Source organism: Colius striatus, unplaced genomic scaffold (assembly GCF_028858725.1).
Source record: "Colius striatus isolate bColStr4 unplaced genomic scaffold, bColStr4.1.hap1 scaffold_162, whole genome shotgun sequence".
In the NCBI taxonomy this organism is placed as follows: Eukaryota; Metazoa; Chordata; class Aves; order Coliiformes; family Coliidae; genus Colius; species Colius striatus.
In genome coordinates this window covers 4,597-28,629 of record NW_026908452.1, presented here as the reverse complement: position 1 = coordinate 28,629, position 24,033 = coordinate 4,597, and the positions used below count along the sequence as shown (strand labels likewise).

The following is a 24,033-nucleotide window of genomic DNA, read 5'->3' as shown; positions in this document are numbered from 1 at the left end:
GGGGCTGTGCCTCAGTTTCCCCACCCGGGACTGGGCCCCCCCCCATCTCAAACCCCCTTTTCAAGCCCCCCGATTTGAAGCCCCCCCCCCCCAACTGTGACCCCCCCCATATCCCAAAGGTCTCCCCAACTTCAAGCCCCCCCATTCTGGCCCCCTCCCCCATTCCAAGCCCCCCCCCCCTCAATTCTGACCCCCCCCCATCCCGAAGCCCCCCCAAATCCTGAAGCCCCCTCTTCAATTCTGAGCCCTCCCCCCCAGTTGAAGCCCCCCCAAATCCTGAAGCCCCCCCTAACTCTGAGCCCTCTCATCCCACAGCCCCCCCCAACTGGAGCACCCCCAAATTTTAAGCCACTCTCAATCCTGACCCCCACAATTGGAGCCCCCCCATTCTGAAGCCCCCCCCCCACTCAATTCTGAGCCCCCCCCATCCTATAGCTCCTCCCCAATTAAAGCCCCCCAATCCTGAGCTCCCCTCAATTGGAGCCCCCCCATCCTGAAGCCCCCCCCAATTCTGAGCCACTCTCAATCCTGACCCCCACATTTAAAGCCCCCCCACCCTGAAGCCCCCCCTTAATTCTGAGCCCCCCCCATCCTGCAGCCCCTCCCCAATTAAAGCCCCCCCATCCTGAGCCCCCAATTACAGCCCCCCCATCCTGAAGCCCCCCCAATTCTGAGCCACTCTCAATCCTGAACCCCACAATTGGAGCCCCCCCATCCTGAAGCCCCCTCCTCAATTCTGAGCCCCCCCTCAATTCTGAGCCCCCCCATCCTGCAGCCCCTCCCCAATTAAAGCCCCCCCCATTCTGAAGCCCCCCATCTCACAGCCCCTCTCCAATTAAAGCCCCCCCATCTTGAAGCCCCCTCCTCAATTCTGAGCCCCCCCATCCTGCAGCCCCTCCCCAATTAAAGCCCCCCCATTCTGAGCTCCCCTCAATTGGAGCTCCCCCCATCCTGAAGCCCCCCCCAATTCTGAGCCCCCCCCATCTCCCAGCCCCCCCCCGAAGCCCCCCCAAGGGGACCCCCCCCATTCCAGGCAGCGCCAACGACTCGTGTTTATTACAAAAGGAACGTTTCCCCCCTTACAAAGGAGCCCCCCCCCGCCCCCCCCGCGGCCCCCCCCCACTAACATTTGCCTCTAAATCTTTTTGTACAAAAAAATAGCACTTTGGGCAAAACCAAAAGAGACAAAAAACCCCCCCAATGACCCCCCCCCCAAAAAAGAATCCCCAAACTCCCCCCCCACAGCCACCAGATTAACACCCCCCCCCCCAAAACCAGAGCAGAGATGGGGGGGGATTATTGCTGGGGACCCCCCCACTGCATAGAGCCACCCCCCGGGGATGAAGGGGTTAAAGCTGGGGAGTGTCCCCCCCCAACCCCCCCCAGGACTGTTTTTTGGGGGGGGGGGCACATCCCTGGTTTGTCACCCCCTTGTCAAGGCACGTTTTTGGGTGACCCCCCCCCCGTGGGAATGGTTTGGGGGGGGTGGAATTGGGGGGGGGTGGGGGGATGGGGTTTTGGGGGGGTGGGGGCTGTTTTGAGGAGGGGGGGTGATGAAATGGGGTGATGGGGTTTAGTTGCCCCCCCCCAAAAATCCTCCCCCCCAAACAGAGGGGAAAGTGGCCCCCCCATTAAACTCCATTAAGGATAATGGGGAGGGGACACCCCAAAACCCCATCTTTTGGGTTGGGGGAGGGGAGGGGGGGTTTGGCACTTGATTCCTGCTTGGGGGGGTTGGGGGGGGGGCACTAGGACACCCCCTCCCCCCAAAAAAATATGGGGAGAGAGACAAAAGAATCAATGACCCCCCCCAAGGGATGGAATTGCCCTGATTTTGCTGTTTTCTATTGATTTGGGGGGTGGGGGAAGTTTGGGGGGGCCCCAGAAATATTGGGGGGGGGAGGGGGTGGGTTTTTTTGGGGGGGGGGACATGAAGGGGGGGGGGAGGGGTCTGATAGTGCTTCCAGGAGATTAATTATTAAAGTACAAACGGCGTAAAGTTTCCTCTATAAAAATATACAAAATGCAAAAATATATCGAGAGAGAGAGAGGGGGGGGGCGGGGGGGGCGCGGGGGGGGGCACCAGGGGGTCCCCCCAAAACCCCCAGCTGCTCAGTTCCTGATTCTTAACTCTTTTTGTTGGGTTTTGAAGTAAAAAGAACCCCCCAAAAACGACCCTCAAACGTTGACCCCCCCCCCCCCCCCCCCCCCCCCCAAAGATTTTCCTGGTTCACAGTTTGGCTGAAATAAAGGGGGGGGGGGGAGGGGGAATTTGGGGGGGAATGGAGAGGTTTGGGGGGTATTTAGGGGGAAATTGGGGGGTTGGGAGGGAATTTGGTGTTTGAGGGGAAATTTGGGAGGGAAATTGAGGGGAAATTTGAGGGGAAAGTTTGGGTTTGGGGGGAAAATTGGGGGTTTGGGGAGAAATTTGGGGGTTGGGAGGGAATTTCAGAGGAGATTTGGGGGATTTGGGATGAAATGGAGAGGTTGGGGGGTATTTAGGGGGAAATTTGGGGCTTGGGAGGGAAATTGAGAGGGGATTTGGGATGAAATTGAGAGGTTGGAGGGTATTTAGGGGGAAATTTGGGGGTTGGGAGGGAATGGAGAGGAGATTTGGGGGATTTGGGAGGGAAATTGGGGGTTTGGGGGTATTTAAGGGGGAAATTTGGGGCTTGGAAGGGAAATTGAGAGGGGATTTGGGATGAAAATTGAGAGGTTGGAGGGTATTTAGGGGGGAATTTGGGGGTTGGAAGGGAATGGAGAGGAGATTTGGGGGATTTGGGAGGGAAATTGGGGGTTTGGGGGTATTAAGGGGGGAAATTTGGGGGTTGGGAGGGAATTTCAGAGGAGATTTGGGATGAAATTGAGAGGTTGGGGGGTATTTAGGGGAAAATTTGGGGGTTGGGAGGGAATTTGGTGTTTGAGGGGAAATTTGGGAGGGAAATTGAGGGGAAATTTGAGGGGAAAGTTTGGATTTGGGGGGGAAAATTGGGGGTTTGGGGAGGAAATTTGATGTTTGGGAGGAAATTTGTGGGTTGTAAGGAAATTTGGGAAGGAAACCAAGAGGAAATTTGGGGGTTGGGAGGGAATTTGTGGTGAAATAAGGGGGTTGAGGGGGAAATTTGGAGGAAAATGGAATGTAGGGGTTGGGGAGAAACTGAGGGGAGATGTAGAGGTTGGGGAAAGTTTGTGGGGAAATTTGGGATCTGGGAGGAAATTTGGGACTGGGGAGAAATTTGGGGGGAAATTTTGGGGCTGGGGGGAATTTGGTATCAAATTTGGGAGAAGAATCTGAAAGTTGGGGTGAGGGAGGAAATTTGGGGGTTGGGGGAAACTGGGGCAAGATTTGGGGGGGATTTGGGAAGAAATTGGGGAGAAATTGGGGGGAAATTGAGAGGAAATTTGGGGGGAATTTGAGAGGAAATTTGGGAAGGAATCTGGGGGAAGATTTGGGAGGGAAATTGCTGGTTAAACTCCCATTCAAAGGCCTTTTGGGGCCAATTTGAACCATTTTGGGCAATCTGAGGCCTGAGGCAGCTGTGGGGGGAAGCTGGTGGCCACAAACAAATTTCTGGTGGTCTCTGGACAGGGAAAATTGGGGGAAATTGAAGAACTTTGAGGAAATAAAAGGTTGAAGCAGAAACCCCTGGGAGGGGAATGAGGGTGGCAAGTGAAGTCGGGGGTTACTTGCCCCACCTTGGCAAAGGAGACCAAGGGGCATCGTGAGGCAGCTCCTGAATCCAGTGGCCAATTCCCAAATCCAGTGGCCAATTCCCAAGTCCTGTGGCCATTCCTAGGGCTCCTCCCTTTTTTATCCCCTTCTCAGCCCCATTTTGGCCTCGTTTCACCCTCAAACTGCTCCAGAAACATTAAAACCATTTCCCCTCCCCCTCAAAAAAAAACCATCTGAGGGGGATCTGCTGTTTCAATTTTGATTTGGGCAACTTTGGCCAAAATTTCTCCCTTCTCACTACAGGAAAAAGAAGATTTCCCCAGATCTTCCAAATCTGGGGGGGGGATTTGATTGTTTTTAGCAGGAAACCACTCGTGGCCTCTCTGTGCATCCCCAACCACCTCCCTGGGGTAAAAGAATCTCCGTTTCCCCCTGGAAATTGTCATTTTTCAGGACTATTTTTTATAGCTCTTCCCCAAATGACTTAAAAAATCAAGACTGGGAGGTTTTTGGCCCCTCCTGAGGAGGATTTTCCTGAGTGTCTTCTCCCTTCCCCTTGTGAAACCTTCCCAGGGCCATTCGGGGGGGTTGAGTGGATAAAAGGAACAGAAATAGGGAGGAAAATGGGGTTTTGAGGGTTTAAAAAGATGTAGGGAGGGGGGAGGAAAATCTCAAATCACCAGAAAAAAGGACAGGTGGAAAAAGATTTGGGGAGGGAAAATGGAAAAGCAGCAAAATTTCAGCCAAAACAGGAGGGAGAAGGGAAAGAAAAGAGCCCTCAGGGGCTGAGGGGAAAAGGCTGTCAGGCCTGAGGGGGCTGCTTTGGAAAGGGGAGGGTTGGTGGTTTGATTTTGGGGAGAGGGGATTTGGGAGGGTTTTTTTGGGGTGGGGGGGTGAGGTTTGGGGGGTTCTTTGAAGGGGGGAGGAGGTGAAAAGCCCCGATCCCCCCGCTAAGGCCTCGGGGCCGCAGCAGAGCCTCTCCTCTCTCAACCAACACATTTTATATTCTTATATATATAATAATAATATAGAATATTTGTTCCTTTTTTTTCTTTTTTTTTATCTTTTTTTTTAGGGGGGGATATTTCCTTTTTGCTTATTTTCCTGATTCTTTTCCTTTTGGTTTTGTTCCTCCTTTATTATTTTCTCCTCTTTTTTTTTTTACCCTTTTATTTTCCCTTCCTTTCCCCCTTTTTTTTTTCCTCATTTCTTCATTTTTCCCCTCTTTTTTCCTCAATTTCCCCCTTTTCCTATCCCCCCCTTTTTTCTCCCTCTCCTTTCCCCCTTTTTCCTTCCTCCTTTTCCTCTCTTCCATTTTCCCCTCCCCTTATTTCCCCCCCCTTTCACTTTTCACCTCTTTTTAATTATTTGCTGGAAATATTGTCTTAATCTCTTTTTTCTTTGTTTTTTTTGTTGTTTTTTTGCTAAAAAGAACCATATTTTTTTAACCAAGGCATGAAGGCATCAAAGGCTACCTACAGGCAGACAGACCTCAGGGAGGGAGCAGGAGGAGAGAAAAAGAAACCAAAACCAACCCTCAAAACCCAAAAATAATTACAATAAAACAATTAAACAATAAAACAACCCCCTCCCCCCCCTCAAAAAATAATAATAAAATAATAAGGTCAAGCCAAAATTAAAAAATATATATATATAGCTCTGGCCTTGGCCTGTGGCCACCGAGCCCCGGGGTGGGCCTGCTCGCCGAGGGCCGTGGCTGCCAATGTGGGGAGGGGGGAGGTTTAGTGCTGGGGGGTGTGCTGGGGGTCGGGAGGGACGCGGCTTCCTCGCCCTCCACGCTGACAAAATGGCCGCCGGCTCTGAGGGCGTCGTTTCCCGCCCTCACGGGGCCCTTCCCGCTCCCCACCCACCCCCGGTGCCCGCCCGGCTCCGTCGCCCCGCGTGGCCACCTGGCCCTCAGAAGCCGTTGCCGCTGATGTTGATGGACTGGAGGTCGGCCACTTGCATGACGTTGATGCCGCTGCTGGCCAGGCGGGCGATGCCCTCGGGGCAAATGGCTTCCATGGCCACCATGTTGGTAGCGATGAGGGCCGAAGGGGTGGCCGCGCCGTTCCCCTCCGCCGAGGCCCCCGTGTCCATGGGGACGGCCGAGACGTTCATGGCCACCGCGGTGGCCGTGCCGCCTCCTTTCTTGTTTTGGTGGGTCTTGATGTGTTTGGAGAGGTGGTCGCTGCGCATGAAGCGTTTGGGACACTCCGGGCAGGCGAATTTCTTCTCCCCTGGAAACAAACGTGAGGAGAGGGAAAAATGGGTGAAGGGTGGAGGCCACGATGGCTCAGGCTGCACCAGAAAATACCCCCGTGCTGGGCCCTGGGGAGGCTGCGGCTCAGTGCTGGGCCCCTCACTCACTGCCACAGGGACACTGAGGGGCTGCAGCGTGGCCACAGCCCCTGGGACGTGGGTTTGAGGGGAAAAGTGGGGTTTTGGGGAACTTGTGAGGGGGAAAGGTGAGTTTTGGGGGAGTTCTGAGGGAGAAAGTGGGGTTGGGGTGGAGTTTGGAGGGAAAAAGGGGGAGTTTGGGGGGTTTGGAAGGAGAAAGGGGGTTTGGAGTGAACTTGTGAGGGGAAAAAGTGAGGTTTGGGGCAGTTTTGAGGGGAAAAAGGGTGTTTTGGTGAACTTCTGAGGGGAAAAAGTTCAGTTTTGAGGAAAAACGTGGGGTTTTAAGAGGACTTCTGAGGGGAAAGGTGAGTTTTAGTAGAATTTTGAGGGAAAAAAGCAGTGTTTGGGGCAGTTTTGAGGGGGAAAAGGGTGTTTTGGTGAACTTCTGAGGGGAAAGTGGGGTTTTGGCGGAGTTTTGAGGGAGAAAGTGGGGTTTTGGGGAACTTCTGAGGGGAAAAGGTGGGTTTAGGTGGACTTCTGAGAGGAACGTGGGGTTTAGGTCAAGTTTAGAGGTGAAAAGGGGCTGACACCCCTCTCAGGGAAATAGTTCTGCCTCAGCTCCAACCTCAACCTCCTGAGAAGGAGCCTCCACACCCTCCCTGGGCAGCCTGGGCCAGGGCTCCCTCAGCTCAGCACCAAAGGACTTGCTCCTCCTGGGCCAGGGGCACTTGCTGTGTCCCAGCCTGTGCCCATCACCCCTTGTCCTGCCACAGCACAAAGCCTGGCCCCATCCATCCTCCTTTAGGGACTGAGCAGCACTGATGGGATCCCCCTGAGCTCAGGCTTCTGTTCCCCAGGCTCAACAGCCCCAGGGCTGCAGCCTTTCCTCCTCACACACATGTTCCATCCCTCAGCATCTTGCTGGCCCTGCCCTGGCCTCTCTGCAGCACTTCCCTGTCTCTCTGCAGCTGGGGAGCCCAGCACTGGCCCCAGGACTCCAGCTGAGGCCTCCCCAGCTCTGGCAGAGCAGAGGGGCAGCACAACCTCCCTGGCCCTGCTGCCCACACTCTCCTCATGCCCCCCAGGCTGCCATTGGCTCCTTGCCCACCAAGGCCTGTTCCTGCCCCACCTCCCCTTTGCTCCCCCTGCCCTGGAGCAGCCCCAGCCCCAGCCCGTACCCGTGTGCGTGCGCTTGTGCCGCTGCAGCTCGTCGGAGCGGGTGAAGCGCTTGCCGCAGAGGATCCAGGTGCAGATGAAGGGCCTCTCGCCCGTGTGCCACCGCAGGTGTGCCCGCAGGTGGGAGGTTTTCCCGTACACCTTCCCACAGCCCGGGATGTGGCAGATGTGCTGCTTTTTTTTCCCTGGATCGCCAGAGCTCCTGAGGGGATGGAAAAGGCTGTGAGAGAAAGGGCTGGAGAAAGGGGGATGGGGGAAACGGGGCAAAACGAGGTGATTTGGGGGGTTTGGAGTGTTGGTGTTGCTGGATCTGTGTGAGGGAAGGACACTGATGATGGATCTGTGGCAGAGCATGTAGCAGAGCACAATGGATCCATAGCAGAGAATGAAGGATCCTTGGCAGAGAATGGTGGATCAGTGCCAGAGCACACCAGATCCGTGCTAGAGCACATCATATCTGTGCCAGAGCACACCAGATCCATAGCAGAGCACAACAGATCAGTGCCAGAGCACACCAGATCCACAGCAGAGCACACCAGATCCATGGTAGAGCACACCAGATCCGTGGCAGAGCACACCAGATCCGTGGCAGAGCACACCAGATCTGTGCCAGAGCACACCAGATCTGTGCCAGAGCACACCAGATCCATGGCAGAGCACACCAGATCTGTGCCAGAGCACACCAGATCCATGGCAGAGCACACCAGATCTGTGCCAGAGCACCCCAGATCCATAGCAGAGCACCCCAGATCCATAGCAGAGCACCCCAGATCCATGGCAGAGCACCCCAGATCCATGGCAGAGCACACCAGATCCATGGCAGAGCACACCAGATCCATGGCAGAGCACACCAGATCCATGGCAGAGCACACCAGATCCATGGCAGAGCACACCAGATCCATCCCAGAGCACACCAGATCTGTGCCAGAGCACACCAGATCCATAGCAGAGCACAACAGATCAGTGCCAGAGCACACCAGATCCGTGCCAGAGCACACCAGATCCGTGCCAGAGCACACCAGATCTGTGAAGGGCTCATCAGATCAGTGCCAGAGCACATCAGATCCACAGCAGAATGTTCTGGATCCGTGGCTGAGTACAAGGCCGAGCCCCCAGCTCCGTGGCTGAGCTCCCTCAGCCCCTTTTCCCCTCCCAGCCCCCGTGCCCTGCTCACCTGCCCTCGCTGTCCTTGCAGTAGGGACAGGTACACGCTTCCCTCCGCACCTTCCGGCCCTGCTGGGGCTGGGGGTCGGGGCTGGTCTCTCCCTCCTCCACTCCCGCAGCCTCGTCCCCCAGCGTGTCGCCGCCGGCTCCGTGGAGGCCCAGCTGGCCACTGTGCTCCCCTGCAAGGCAAAACACCGTCAGTTCCCTTGGATGTCCCCCCAAAAACGCCCCCCAGAGCAGGAGGGAACCTTCCCCCTGCACCAGCACCGAGCTCTCAGCTCAGCCAAGCCCTAAGAAATGGTTCATCTCAGCTTCGTGGCGTTCCCAGCCCTGGGAACCCCCAACTCACCTTCCCCCCAAACCCCAGGGCTCTCCCTACCCCCTGCTCCCTCCAATTCCCATCCAGAGCAGAGGGAAAAGCCCCATCTCAAGGCACAAACCCCCATCAGGCACCTTCCAACCCTTTCAGCTATTTTTAAGCCAACTTGGAGCAGCAAAACAAGAGCAAAAATGTAAACCCCCGGGTGAGTGATAAAGCCAGCACCAAAACATGCCCCCAGCTCCTCTGGATCGCCAGGGCCCCGCAGCCCACTCACCCAGGGAGTGCTATTGAGGCTAAAAGAGGTGATTTTCACTAAAAGAGGTGATTTCTTTCCCTCCAGAGCAAATCCAATCCACTTGTCCCTTTCTTTCCTCCACCTTAAACCCGATGAAAGCACCAGTGTGCAGGGGATGAACCCTCCTGCCCCGAATCCTCCCCCCAGAAAGCAGCAATGAATCCTCAGCTAAAAGAATCAGGAGCTTGAGAAGCTTCAGAGCCCTTTCTGTGGCCGTTTCCTTCCTTCCCCAGGCCTGTCACCCTCAGATCCCTTCTCCAGCAAAGCCCTCCAGGACTGGTTTGGTTTCACTTTCGCTTTGGCTGCAATTAACAGCTGCCGAGACTCACTCAGAGCCCTCCCACACTTCTGCTCTGAACCCCAAACTCACCTTCTTGTCCTGCCCAATTCCTCCCATGGGGGTGAGGTTTGAACAGGGGGTTGAATCAACCCCACACTTGGTCCCAAAACAGCAGCTGAGGCTGTGTCCTGTTGTTCTGTCCCTAAATCCTCTCCCTCCCGTTGGGAATTGGGGGGAATTGGGGTGAATCTGCCCCCCAAAACCACCCATCTGGGGCTTTTCCTGCTGCTGCCCACCAGAAGCTGCCCAGTTGGAGTTCAAGGGAAGACCTGAGGCAGCTGAAGGGTGATGGGGACCCTTTCCCCAGCACCCCAGAAGCTGCTTCTCAAACACAGGAGAGGAAATGTCATCCATTTGGGATAAAACCCCCCACCCACAACCTCGTGGTGCCACTCACAGTGTCCCCCAGAGCCACACCAGCACAGCCACCTCCCCAAAGGGTGACCCTGAGGGTGGCACCACCTGATGAAAAGTCCATTTGGGCCAAACCCCTCCCAGAGGTGAAGTTTCCTTTATAAACCTGAGGGGTTCTTCTTCTGCCATGGGCCAGTTTTAGGGTGGAGGCAGCTCAGGGAGCAGAAACTTCAGCCTCAAACTGACCAGGAGTTATCAGTGAAGACACAAGAGAGGGACTTTGACAAGCCAGAGAGAGTGGAGTGAGGAATGGGGAAGAGGTTTTGGCAGCATCTGTCCCCTCCTCCCTCCAGCAGGTGTCAGTGGAGCCTTGGCAGAGCTGGGCAAGCTCAGGAAAGGCCATCAAGAAGAGACATCTGGCTACTGGGAGCACTGGTCAGCTTGGGGTGGTGAGGCCTGACAGCTCTGAGAGGCTCTGGGGGAAATGGGGTTTGGGTTTCCTCTGGGGACGAGGAACAGCCCCATTTTTGCTGCTCCCTGGCCCTGCTGCTCTCTTGGTGCTGCCACTGGCCACGCTGCTGCCCCACGTTCCCTCTGCTGCCCACCAGCACTGCCAGGGCCCTCCACCACAAGCCTGTGCTGGTGCTGGGCTTGTTCCTCCCCAGCTCCAGGACTCATCTCACACTGAGCAACGTTTTCAGCTCAGCACAGATCCAACAGAGACATTGGGAGAGAAATTCTTTGCCCCCTTTGACACGACCTCGAGCCTCATTCTTGGCTGGGCCCTTCCCTTATCCCCTCACAGTGATTTTAGGACACAACCTTTCCAGTCTCCCTCCATCCCCAGCTCCCACAACATGTTTACAGTCTAAAACCAGCACAGAGGGAAGCAGGGAGGGCTGGGGGTGGCTTTTTCTTTTGAAGCCAAGGACGCCAGCTTGTCTCCCAGCACCAGATTAGAGATTCCCCCGAGAGCTGCTGGTGAAAAGGAAGGAGGAGACACATGTGCTCACCCTCCCTCAGCACTAAAATAACACTTGAAAGGGGGGAGAACCCATCCCTGATGTCTCCAAACAGCTTCAATCTTCAAAGATGCAGGAGCCTACGCAGGGGTTTATAGTCTGTTGGCACTTCAGATGGAGGGAAGGGATAAAAAAACCATCCCCCTCACCACACACAACCCCAAATCCTCCCACTGGTGAATCTCTGGCTGGCATCTAATTAAGGCACAGATAAATTAGGGTGAGGGAAGACAGATCCTGTAGGTGCAAGGCTTCAGCCTTTGCCTGTCAGGATGCCCCAGTCTGCAGAAAATTGCAGCTTCAGGAGAGGAAGCAGCTGGAGAGTTTCTCATCTCTGCTTCAGAGAGATGATTTCTAAAGATTAAAGCTTTGGTGGAGGCTGCCAAAGCCCCCCCCTCCCCTCCCTGTCCATGCTGAGCTCATGGAAATCCTGCAAACAACCTCGATATTAAAGAGGAAGGAGCTTTAATCCTTGGCAAAGGCTGGGGAGGGATGTGGGAGTTGCCTGGCTCCCGTGGCAGACCTCTGAGACCCCCCCTCAAAAGGAAAGAGGAGCAGTTTGATGGCCTCGAAGCACCAAGAGCGAAAGAGCCAAGTGTTGCCTTGTGATTTCTCTCCAAACAAGGTGCTGCTTGGCTTTCAGGGGAAGGAAGTGGAAAGAAAGTGGGTTTGTTCCATTGAGCAAAGTGCAATGAGGTGAGAAATGCCCCGTGGAAAGGAGAGAGGAGGCTTTGGGAGCCACCCCAGCTGCAGCAAGAGTTTGTCGTGCAAAGTCTGTGAGGATGGCAGAGGCTGCTCTGAGGAGGGAGGAGAGGAAGAAGAGGAGGGAGGAAGTCAGCAGCACACACAGCAAAGCCAGGGCAGCTGCCAGGAGCAGAGGTGAGAGGAAGTTGTGAGGTGAAAAGAAAAGGGCAGCAAAAGCTGAGGCCACACAAGGCCAGGGCTCATCTGGCAGGACGAGGAGACACCAGCAACACACCAGGAGATGAACCCCCAAACCCAGCTTTTCCAGCTCCCATCTCCATCCTTCCTCATTTCCTCCTTTTTCTTTGACAACACACCAGGCCCAGACCTGGAAATAAACCCCAAACCCAAGGTTTCCAGCTCCCAACTCCAGCTCTCCCCATCCCCTGCCTGCCACTGCTCCCCTCTCCTCACCTCACCCAGCTCCAGAGGCACCAAAGACAATTTCAGCTGCACTTGCTACACACAAAGGGGTTGGAGTGGGCTCCCCCTGACTGTTTCCTCCCTGCTGTGCCAGGGGAGCTGAGCTGCAGGATGAAGTGGGTGATGGCTCACCCCTCAGGCTCTGGCCTCTGGGTGTGGAGCAGGGGACAGTTTGGGAGGTCAAGCTGATGATTTGGGGTTTAATTTGAACGGCCAGAGGAGCAACTTTGGTGATCTCAGAGGTTTCTGAGGCTCACAATAAATGATCCTTCCCTTTGGGAAAGAAATGAAGGGGGGTGGAGGGGCTGGAGCAGGGGAGGTGTGGGTTGAGGTGGAGCTGAACTGGGAAGTCACCTCTTCTCATTTCAAACCCTCCCTGACCCCCTCCAGATTTGCTTAAATCCCTTTGTCAAGCTGCAAAGCAGAGACTCAGCTCTCCTCTGGCCCTTTGTGTGGCTCCAAAACTGGGATGAAGCCTCCAACTTGTGCCAAAAGCCTTGGCAGTTCATCAACACCCCTCAGCACGGGCAGGTCCTGCCCCAGCCACCCCAGAAGGAGAACTCAGGGGAGTTGAGGAGACTTCAGGAGGAGGAAAAACGGCCCTTGGAGATGGGCAAGGGTGAAGGAGCCACACTGAAACCAGCCTCAGGGCCAGGAACCAGCTCCTGTGACTGGCTGATAAAAGCCACAGCAAGGAGGAGGAAGAGGAGGAGGAGGAGGCAGCAGGGCTGAGGTCAGCAGAGATAAAAGGAAGGGGAAGATTAGAACCTGGCGAGACAGTGCAGAGCTCAGTGAGGAAACTTCTGTGAGAGAGTCACGGGGTGAGCAGCACCCAACCAGTTTAACCAGCAGAGCTGCCAAGCTGCTCCCATTGCCCAGCTTGGCCAAGCCTCACCTGGAGGAGGGGGAGGAAGAGGAGGAGAGGAAGGCAGGAGGAGGAGGAAGACAGGAGGAGGAAGGCTGCCCCACAGAGCCCCAGCCCCACAGCTGTGAGAACACAGACTCTCTATGAGAATTGTTGCCCTTGTCCTGAGATCTCTCAGGATTTGGGTCCTTTCTCCAGCTGAGGAGGGCAGGAGGCTCCAGCTGGAGCTGACAGCAGGAAATGTCACATCATCATGGTTTCCTGGTGTAAAGAAGCAAAGGAGAGCTGCTGGCATACCCCCCTCCCCTGGGCAGGGGGTGCCATGGGGATGGGCTCCCCCAGGCCCTGCCACAAAGCTGCCCTTAAAAAAGAGAGAAAGGGGAGACAATTGGGTCTTTGTGTCAGCACTGGGGAGGGCTGGAAGAGCCCTGGAAGAGCCCAGTGGGGATGGGCTCGGTAAATGGGTTCCTAAGGGTCACTTCCCCATTCAAGGCTTTTTATTTGGGCTTTCACAAGGATGTTTTTAGTCCTTCCAGGGGCTGCTGGGTCTCCCCAGTCCTCTCCCAGTTCCATCCTCCCCTGGAATAAGATTTCCTCCTGAAATGAAGGCTTTGGCTGAGGGGTTCCTGCTGGCACAGCCCTTGATCTCTGAGGCACTGACCCAGGGCCAGGTATGTGGGGGCAGAGCCACTTCACTGACAAAAACTATCTGGCCACTGAGCTAAAAAAACAAGTCTCCTTCCTCCTCCTCCTCCTCAAAGCTCAGGCAAAAGGGGAAGAGAAACTCCCAGGGCTCAAAGAGCCCTCGTGGGGGATGTCCCCTCCCCAGCAGCCACTGCCATGGGCATGGGGTGGCCTCCAAAGCCACCCTCCTGGCTGTCTGGGGCAAGGCCAGCTGAGGAGATCCCCTCCCTGCCTCCCTTGGTCACCTTCCCCTGGCAGCAGAGTCGGCTGCAGGGCCTGTTTGCTCACATACCAGCCTGTTTGGGTCACAGCTTGCCACAGGGGCTAATTCACAGCCCATCCAAGGCTGAGGAGGAGGAGGAGGAGGAGGAAGAGACAACCTGCAAACCACTTAATACAAACAGGGGCTGAGTGAAGTTTGCACTTCATGCTCGGGAACAAAAAAATCTGATGCTTAAAACCCTTTTCAGGTGTTATTTTCTCCAAGGGGAGGGGGTGTCTTTTCCCTCCCCTCTTGGCAGGAAGGAAAGAGGAGAATGAGAGAAGTCAGTGACAAACTGCTCCCTGAAACGGTCATGGCAGAGCTCAGGCCAGAGGGGACCCACCTTGGTGACCCCCAGACTGGGGGAGGCTCAGCCCCCACCTGAGAGGGGTTGTTGGCAGGTGACAAAAGGACAAACAGCCCCATTGTCATGTCCAACAGAGAAACAAAACTCCTGTGGGAGTTTAAACCACAGCAACTGTGTCAACAGATGGGTGCCAGGAGGCTGCAGCCTCTGCAGTGGAGCTGAGGGGGGAGTGTCTCAGTGGGTCCCCAAAACCCTTTAAACCTGAACTTTGCTCTAGTTTAGGGTCGTTTTTCAACCATCACAACATCAAAGTGTCACCAGAGAGTCACATCTGTGAGTTGTGAGCGAGGCTGAGCGGGTCTTGGCTGAGGAGCTGAACGTGCTGCTGAGCTACAGCCTCTGCAGTCGAGTCTTGGTGGGTCCCCAAAACCCTTTAAACCCTTTAAACCCAAACTCTGCTCTGGTTTGGGGTCATTCTTTAACCATCACAACATCAAAGTGCCACCAGAAAGTCACATCCTGGGAGCTCGAGTGAGGCCGAGCCGGTCTCAGGCAACGGATCAAGAGCTAAACGTGCTCCTGAGCTACTAAAGCACAAGGAGGGGGGAGGAGGAGGAGGAGGAGAAGAAGGAGGAGGCTCCCTGGATGGGTGGTCTCTGGAACGTTCCTCCCTGCCCCACCTCCGAGGGCAGAGCCAGGCAGAAATACAGGAACTAGGAGCTTCCCACGCGCTTCCCTTCAAAACACGGGGCACGGCCAGCGCTGCGGTGCCTTCCCAGGGAGAGAAGGAGGAGCCGAGGCCATGAGAGGCTCAAAGCAGAGGGCGTGTGGCCGAGGGAAATCCAGGGCTCAGGTTAAATCCGCCAAACCCCGAGGTGCTGGAGCACGAGCAGCCCAAAATCACTCCGGGGGCAAGAGCGAGCGAGCGGCCGCCTCCTCTCGCGAGAAGGAAGCACGAGGTGGATTGAGCAACGTTTGGTGCCGTGACTAAACGGAGCAACTGCCTTTTTAACCAGAGCCAGGACAGAAAAACACCCCCAACAACCCAAACAACAAAACAAAGCAGCGAAGCAAACGCTAAATAAAGGGAAACACCCCAGGAAAAAGCGACGGAGGCTCCGTCTGGGCAGCGGCAGGAGCTGACCGGCCCCTCGGAGGGGCTGGGATGGTGTTGCCAAGGGGCAGGAGAGGGCCACGACCCCCTCCCCAGGGCCACGACCCCCTCCCCGGGCTGGAGAGGGAGGTTTTGGGCTGCTGGGCGAGGGGGATGGGCACAGGGCACCTCGTGCCAGCTGCAGTGCGGGATGAGATCACGGCAGCCCACGCCAGCACCCAACTTTAGGCTCAAGATATAAAGAGCTCGTTCTTCCGCCCCTGTGAGGAAACTCCCTCCCCCCTCCTTCTCCTTTCTTCCCCCTCCCCAAGCCTGGCTGTTTGTTTTCTCAGGGGATTTCAGTTTATTCCTGTTTTAGAGGGCTGAGACTCTCCCTGAGGGTTCCCAGGGCCGAGGAGCTGGGCTGGAGTCTGAGCCTGACCCAAGTGGCCGTGGGGGCGAGTTGGTGGCCTCCCACAGAGCCCCGCCCCGGGCAGTATCTCCCCTCTGCCCCCCACACATCCCCCTCCTCCTCTGGGTGGGGGGTTTCCAGGCAATCATCCACCCAAGAGTTAAGCCATTGGAAACTCCCCAAAGCCAAGTTGCAGTGTCTATCAGCAGAGGCTTAAAACTTCCTTCCCAGGGCTGGCAGAAGCTCCAGCCTGCTTGCCAACTCACTTTGGCATCCAGCAACCACCCCCCTGCCTCAGCTCTGGCCCTGCCAGGACCCTGCCAGCGCCACGGCCCCCGCAGAGGATGGGGGGGGGCGGGCACCAGCCTTTCACCTTCCGCTTCCTCCCCCGCCCTGCTATGGAAAACAAACCCAAGGAAGCCAAGCCAAAAGCAACTCACCAGCAGTGTTGGCTATGGCCAGTGGTAGCCCTTGCAGCTGGTGAACCTGGATCCCAGAGGCTCCCAAGGCACTGAGGTTAATAGTCTGGAGGCCCGGCACGGAGGAGAGCTGAGCGGCGTTGACCGTGACGGTGCCGCTGGGGAGGGAGGCGATGGGGGTGAGGGTGGTGCTGGTGCTGCCCGTCTGCCCCAGAGAAACTCCTTGCATGGGGGCCAAGGTGATTGTCTGGGCCTGGGGGTTCTGAACCTGAAGGTTTTGGACCTGGATGGTTTGCCAGCTCACTTGGCCGTTGGGCCCGACCGTGGGCGTTCGGATGATGATGGGCCCCGAGTTGGGGACGGCCTGGAGCTGCAGGTTCTGCAGGGCGTCCTGGGAGATGGCTTGAGTGGCAAAGGTCTGCCCGGGCAGAGGGGTGCTCTGGAGGGCCTGGATGGTTTGACCTCCTTGGACTAACTGGGGTTGGATCAAGATTTGCTGTTGCTGTTGCGATTGTTGGTTCTGATCCCCTTCCTTTTGCTGCCCCGACTGCAAAGCCACCCCTGAAACTTGGCTCTGCAGAGAGTCCGAGCTCTGCACGCCGCTGACCCTCTGGGGCGTCTGCGCCTGCACGTTGCTCCCCACCGTGGGGCTGCTGGAGAAATTCATGATGCCCATGTTACTGGTGGTGGTGGTGGTGGAGAAACTGTTGGCATTGGTGAAAAAGGCGCCCGAGCTGGCGTGGGACGTGGCTGTGTTGGTGGAACTGATGGCAGAGCCCGAGGTGGAAGGCTGAGAGCTGCTCTCAGGGGACCCAGAGCCGCTCAGCGTCACCGTCTGAGAGGTGGGGCGCCAAGCTGGCTGCCACGCTGTTAACTGGCAACAAGGTGATGTTGCCGTTGAGAGCCACTGGGACGTTGGCCACGTACTGGGTTTGCCCTGAGAGGCTGTTGTTGGCCAAGCCCACGCCCTGGATGGGCACTGCCTGCTGCAGCAGGTTGGGCATGGCGATGAGGTTACTCGTCCCCGCTCGGCTCGTGATGATCTGCTGGTTGCTGCCCGGGATGATCTGCAGCTGCCCCGAAGCATCCTGCTGCACGTTAACCTGGGCAGGGGTGGTGGTGGCGGCAAACTGGAGCTGCTGCCCGTCGATGGTTTGGAACTGGGGGATGACCTGGTACTGGATGTTGGGGATAACCCCGGGGAGACCCGTCAGCACCTGCTGGTTCTGCAGGTTGGAAGCCGTGGTGACCACGTACTGCCCAGCGCTGACGGGGCGGCTCTTGGAGGCGTCTCCGCCGTTGCTGCCGTTGCTGCCCTGTTCCTTGGAAGGGGTTGGGGTGCTGGAACCAGTGGAAATGATTTGCCACCCATTAGCTGACTGGGCAATCTGAGCAGCGGCCGCTGTCAGGTCCAACTCGCCGCTCCCGCCTTGTTGGCCCTGGGAGCTGTTGGAATTCTCGTTGGGAGACTCAATCCTGCTGCAGGTGGCTGCCAGCAGAGCCAAGGGGGAAGGCTGGGATTCCTGGGAAGGAGAGAGGAGGAGTTAAGGGAGGTGGGAGGTGGCCCCTGATGGGCAGGACAAAAAAAAAACAACAGTGTTCTTAAGAAAAAAACCAAAACCAACACAAACCCAAACAAAACAAACCGAAGGGGAAGGGAAAGAAAGCAGGGAGGAGCTAATGGGCAAAGATAAACACTCCTTCCTGAGCAAAGCGGAAAAATACAGCTGCCAGAGGGAGGGCTGTGGGGCTGGGACGGGCTGAACCTGCAGGGGAGAAGCCTCCGGGAAGGAGGCTGCGTGGAAACAGCCAGGGGAGAGAGCTCCTGCTCTGCCCCAACACCCAAATCGCCCCGCGGGAGACTCTGGGGAAGTCGAGTCCTTTCTGGAGCGGGGCCAGTTGGGGCTGTTGGTGTTTACTGGGAGCAGAGTTTTTGCAAGGCTGGGGGAGGAGGGGACGTTTTGGCAGCGTGACCGTGCTCCCTTCACCCTTCTCCTTCCCCTCTCCCCGGGGACAGGAGCCGGCGTAACGCTCCGCTGAGCCAAACAAACACCTCGGCACCCGGCCCTGGACTTTGCCACGGGGTGAGAGGAGCCAAGAGCTCGGTGGTTTGAGGCTGTTCCTCCCCCTCCCTGCACTCACCTGGGCCTCCCCACCGCCTCCACTGCTGTTACTGTTGGCATCTCCTTCGCCCTTCTCGGGCTTCACCGGCACCATCTCCTCGGGGCTCTCTTGGTCTGAGCGGGGGGGAAACGACAGCGGGAGTGAAAAGGCATCGCTGGGCTGGAGAGGGGTGGTGAGGAGTGCGAGGGGACAGGGGAGGAAGGAAGGATGGGCACGGAGGGAGGGATGAGATGCTGGCAGGGACTCTTAGGGGTGGGGGGACCGTGTACTGCCCGGGCTGGGAACCGCAGAGAGCTGCCAAAGCGGAGCTGGCAGCAGGACAGGCGGAGGAGGAGTACCCGGCCCTGCTCCAGGCCCCGGCTCCACCTCCCCGCCCGCTCGGGACACTCCCTGGCCCCCGTCGAGGTCCTCCCCGGGCCTCCCCTTTCCCTTCCCCGTCGCCCTGCGTGGATCCAGCCCCGGCGGTCCCTCTGCCTTGCCCTGCCCACGGGATTCCCCGCCGTGGATCCGGCCCGCGGGGCTCCCCGGGGATGCCGTATCCAGGGCTGCCCGTGACCCGCAGAGGGGGGTCTCTGTGTGTGTATGGGGGTGTCCCTCCTGCCCTCAACCCCCTCCTCTCCCACCGCTCACAACCCTCCACATCCTCCTCGGCTGCCAACCCCCTCCCCAGGAGCTGAGCCCCGCACCCCTTGCATGGGCTTCCCCCCCCTTCAGCCCCTCCGAAACATCCCCCCCACGCTGCCTCCCGACTCCTTCCCCCCCCGCCCCGCAGCCGCCCCCGCAGCCGCTCTCCCCGGGGCTCTGGGGGGGGAGAGGAAGCGTGTGTCGTCCTTCCCACCCCCCCGCAAAAATCCTCCTCTCCGCGGCCGATCCTCCGGCCTCCCCCGCCCCGGTTACCGGGATCTCCCCCATCACCCCCCCCCCCGGCCCCCGCCGCCTCCTCCGCTCCCGCCCGGCCCCATCCGCCGGGTCCCTCCCCGAGGCCCTTTTCCCCCTCCCCCCGAGGCCTTTCCCCCTCCCCCGGGTCCCTCCCCCCCCCCGCGGCTCTCGGCTGGGCTCAGGCCCGGCCCGGCGGGGCCCGGCCCGGCTGCGGGGCGGAGCCGCCTCTTGGCCCCTCCGAGCGGGCGGGCGCCCGTCGCCTTGCGTGGTGCCCCCCCACCTACCCCACACCCCCCGCCCTCACCGGGGCCCGTCCTTACCGCTCATGGTAGCCGGGGGGAGGGAGGGGGGCGAGCCCGAGCGGCGCGGGGCGAGGGGGCGGAGGGGCGGGCGCGCCCGGCTCGCTGACGAGGCGGCCTAACCCCGCCGGTGACCGCCAAGGGGCTGCTGAGGGAGGGAGCCGCGCGCCGCCGCCCCGGCCCCTCGGCCCGCCCCCGCCGCGCCCTCGGCCAATGGCGGCGCGCCGCGGCGGAGTGAGCGACGGGAGTGCCGGCCAATGGGGAGCGAGGGCGGGACGGCCCCGGGGGGGGGGCAGCGCGGCGGGCGGCGGCCAATGGCGGCGCGGGCGGGGGGGCGGCGGGGGGGGGCGTGAGGACGGGGCCAATCGGCGCCCGCGCGGGCTCGCAGGGAGACCCCGTATGGGAGCGGCCGCGGAGGCGCGGGCCCGCGGCGTGACGGGCGGCCGCAGCGGCCAATGGGAGGCGGGAGGCGGGGCGGAGAGGGGAGAGAGGCGAGAGCGGCTCGGCCAATCGGCGGCGAGAGCGGCGACGCGGGGTCGGGAGGAGGGAGGCGCCGGCCAATCGACACGCGGAGGCGTCGCCCGCCCGGGAGAGGCGGACCAATCGGAAAGCCGGACCGTCTCAAACTGACCAATGGGAGGCGAGAGGGGGCGGGGCCCGAGGGGCCGGGCGCGCCCTTGGCGGCGCCGCGACGGTGGCGGAAAAGGCGCCATTTTGGCGCTGGCTCCGCCCCGGTCGCGATCGCGGCGATACGCGGGGCCGGGGGCCGCGCCGGGCTCCGGGCGGCGGCCGCACAGCGCCCGGCACTGCGCCGTGTCGCGACAGCGCGCCGCTCCCCGCGTCTGCTCCCACGAGTCGCCTGGGCCCCATCGCGATATGCGCGGCCCGGCCCGACCCGGCTGAGGCCCCGGCTCCGGACGCTCCCGCCGGCGCCTCCGCGCTCTGTGGCGCCTTCTCGGCCTCACCGAGTGCCCCCAGTCCCTCCCAGTTCCCCCATTACCCCCCCATTCCCTCCCAGTGCCCCCATTACCCCCCCAGTCCCTCCCAGTGCTCCCATTACCCCCCATTCCCTCCCAGTTCCCCCCATTCCCTCCCAGTGCTCCAGTTCCCCCAGTCCCTCCCAGTGCTCCCATTACCCCCCATTCCCTCCCAGTTCCCCCCATTCCCTCCCAGTGTTCCCAGTTCCCCCAGTCCCTCCCAGTTCCCCCCATTATCCCCCAGTCCGTCCCAGTTCCCCCCATTACCCCCCATTCCCTCCCAGTTCCCCCCATTAACCCCCATTCCCTCCCAGTTCCCCCAGTCCCTCCCATTCCCCCCATTCCCTCCCAGTTCCCCCATTCCCGCCCATTCCCTCCCAGTTCCCCCATTACCCCCCATTGCCTCCCATTACCCCCCAGTCCCTCCCAGTTCCCCCCATTCCCTCCCAGTTCCCCCATCCCCTCCATTCCCTCCCATTACCCCCCATTCCCTCCCAGTTCCCCCATTCCCCCCCAGTCCCTCCCATTCCCCCCCAGTCCCTCCCATTCCCCCCCCAGTCCCTCCCAGTTCCCCATTACCCCCCAGTCCCTCCCAGTCCCCCCATTACCCCCCAGTCCCTCCCATCCCCCCCAGTCCCCCCCAGTCCCTCCCATTACCCCCTAGTTCCCCCATTACCCCCCAGTCCCTCCAGTTCCTCCCATTACCCCCCAGTTCCCCCATTACCCCCAGTCCCTCCCAGTCCCCTCCCATTACCCCCCAGTCCCTCCCATTACCCCCAGTCCCCCATTCCCCCCAGTCCCTCCCAGTCCCTCCATTACCCCAGTCCCCCCAGTCCCCCCCAGTCCCTCCCATTACCCCCAGTCCCCCCAGTCTCTCCCGGGCGGGCGCCCCCTGGCGGCCGCGCGGTGCCGGTGCCGCGTTTGTGCCGCCCCCTGGCGGCCGCGGCCGGCTCCACACGGCTGTGCCCGGACAGTCCCCAACAGGGTCCGCTCCCGCCCCAGCGCTGCCCGCGGCGCTCGCAGTGGCCCGGCCCGTCCCGCCCCAGTCCCCGTCCCTGTCCCGTCCATGGGGATACTGGGATGAGTGGGGACACTGGGGGGGACACTGGGAACACTGGATGAGTGGGAACACTGGGGGAGACACTGGGATGAGTGGGGACAGTGGGAACACTGGGATGCGTGGGGAGACTGAGTGGGGACAGTGGGATGAGTGGGGACACTGGAGGGGACACTGGGTTGAGTGGGGACACTGGGGGGACACTGGGATGTGTGAGGATACTGGGGGGGACACTGGAATGCTGGGATGCATGGGACACTGGCATGAGTGGAGACACTGGGGACACTGGGAACACTGGATGCGAGGGGACACTGAGTGGGGACATTGGGATGAGTGGGGACACTGGGAACACTGGGATGTGTGAGGATACTGGGGGGACACTGGGAACACTGGTGTGAGTGGGGACACTGGGATGAGTGGGGACATTGGAGAGGGACACTGGGATGAGTGGGGACACTGGGGGAAACTGGATGAGTGGGGACACTGAGTGGGGACACTGGGATGAATGGGGACATTGGGAACACTGGGATGAGTGGGGACACTGGGGAAACAATGGAGACACTGGGATGAGTGGGGACACTGAGTGGGGACACGGGGAACACTGGGATGAGTGGAGACACTGGGAGAAACTGGGATGAGTGGGGCCACTGGGGGGAACACTGGAGACACTGGCATGAGTGACAACACTGGGAAGGAGTTTAATGGACCCACTGGGACCAGTCTGGGAGAAACAGAGAGACACTGGTGAGCGAAACGACAACACTGGGACCAGTTTGGGGTCAGTGGGACACTGGGAACACTGGGATGCGAGGGGACACTGAGTGGGGACATTGGGATGAGTGGGGACACTGGGAACACTGGGATGTGTGAGGATACTGGGGGGACACTGGGAACACTGGGATGAGTGGGGACACTGGAGAGGGGACACTGGGATGAGTAGGGACACTGAGTAGGGACACTGGGATGAGTGAGGACACTGGGGACAGTGGGATGTGTGAGGATACTGGGGGGGACACTGGGAACACTGGGATGAGTGGGGACACTGGGAGAAACTGGGATGAGTGGGACCACTGGGGGGAACAGTGGAGACACTGGGATGAGTGACAACACTGGGAAGGAGTTTAATGGACCCACTGGGACCAGTCTGGGAGAAACAGAGACACACTGGTGAGCGGAACAACAACACTGGGACCAGTTTGGGGGTCAGTGGGGACACTGGGGGAAACAATGGAGACACTGGGATGAGTGGGGACACTGAGTGGGGACATTGGATGAGTGGGGACACTGGGAACACTGGGATGTGTGAGGATACTGGGGGGACACTGGGAACACTGGGATGTGTGAGGATACTGGGGGGGACACTGGGAACACTGGGATGAGTGGGGACACTGGAGAGGGGACACTGGGATGAGTGGGGACACTGGAGAGGGGACACTGGGATGAGTAGGGACATTGAGTAGGGACACTGGGATGAGTGAGGACACTGGGGACAGTGGGATGTGTGAGGATACTGGGGGGGACACTGGGAACACTGGGATGAGTGGGGACACTGGGAGAAACTGGGATGAGTGGGACCACTGGGGGGAACAGTGGAGACACTGGGATGAGTGACAACACTGGGAAGGAGTTTAATGGACCCACTGGGACCAGTCTGGGAGAAACAGAGACACACTGGTGAGCGGAACGACAGCACTGGGACCAGTTTGGGGGTCAGTGGGGACACTGGAAGCGGTGCCAAGGGCACTGGGGTGCCCCCCCCGCCCCTCGCTCCGTGTGTCCCCCCCCTCTGCCACCCCCCCCGGCAGGTCGCGGCCGCTGAGGCATCCGGGTGACGCCGGGCGAGTCCCGGCAATTTTGGGCTGGGAACCGCAGAAATGCAGCGTGGGGGGGGCGGGGGGGCAGGACACGGCGGGGGGGGCACAGGACATAGTGGGGGGACAAAGGACACGGCGAGGGGGGGACCAGGACACGGCGTGGGGGGGCACAGCCAGGGTGGGGGGACACAGCCCGGGGAGTGACAGGGCATTGGGGGGGGTGGGAAGGGGGGGGGCAAAGCGGAGGGGGGACAGAGAAGGAGGTTTTGGGGGGACACACGGTGCCCTGAGAGCCTGGGGGGGGGTCAGAGTATCATTTGGGGGGGTTGTCTCAGAGTTGGGGGGAGTCACAGGTTGGGGGGCGGGACTCGTGGCACCGCGGTCCCGGCAGGGTTTGGGGGGGGGGCGCAGATCGATATGGGGGGGTCTCAGTCAGGTTGGGGGGGGTCACAGGGCTGGGGACACCCCGGTTGTGTTGGGGGGGGTCTTTGGTAGCCATGGGGAGATTGAGGGGGGCTCCCTGGCAGCTCAGGGGTGTCCTGGGACATCTTGGGGGGGGTCGCAGGGCTGAGGGGGGGATCCTCGGCAGTTTGGGGGGGTCACAGGGCTTGGGGGGGTGATGAAGGGGATCCCTCGGCAGTTTGGGGGGGTCTCAGGGCTTTGGGGGGGATTATGAAGGGGATCCTCGGTAGTTTGGGGGGGTCTCAGGGCTTGGGGGGGTGATGAAGGGGATCCTCGGCAGTTTGGGGGGGTCACAGGGCTTGGGGGGGTGATGAAGGGGATCCTCGGCAGTTTGGGGGGGTCTCAGGGCTTTGGGGGGGATTATGAAGGGGATCCTCGGTAGTTTGGGGGGGTCTCAGGGCTTTGGGGGGGTGATGAAGGGGATCCTCGGCAGTTTGGGGGGGTCGCAGGCTTAGGGGGGATTATGAAGGGGATCCTCGGTAGTTTGGGGGGGTCTCAGGGCTTTGGGGGGATTATGAAGGGGATC

General features: G+C 59.5%; 1 protein-coding gene across 1 annotated transcript; it reads right to left on the bottom strand.

The window, feature by feature from the left end:
- Window positions 1–5,304: 5,304 nt before the first annotated feature.
- Window positions 5,305–19,361, bottom strand: LOC104555928 (transcription factor Sp1). Its single transcript, XM_062019780.1, is given in 7 exon segments — window positions 5,305–5,913; window positions 7,192–7,391; window positions 8,364–8,532; window positions 15,917–16,742; window positions 16,744–17,418; window positions 18,038–18,132; window positions 19,219–19,361. Coding segments are annotated over 7 exon segments (2,295 nt in total). The 5' UTR covers window positions 19,226–19,361; the 3' UTR covers window positions 5,305–5,590.
- Between the last annotated feature and the right edge of the window lie 4,672 nt (window positions 19,362–24,033).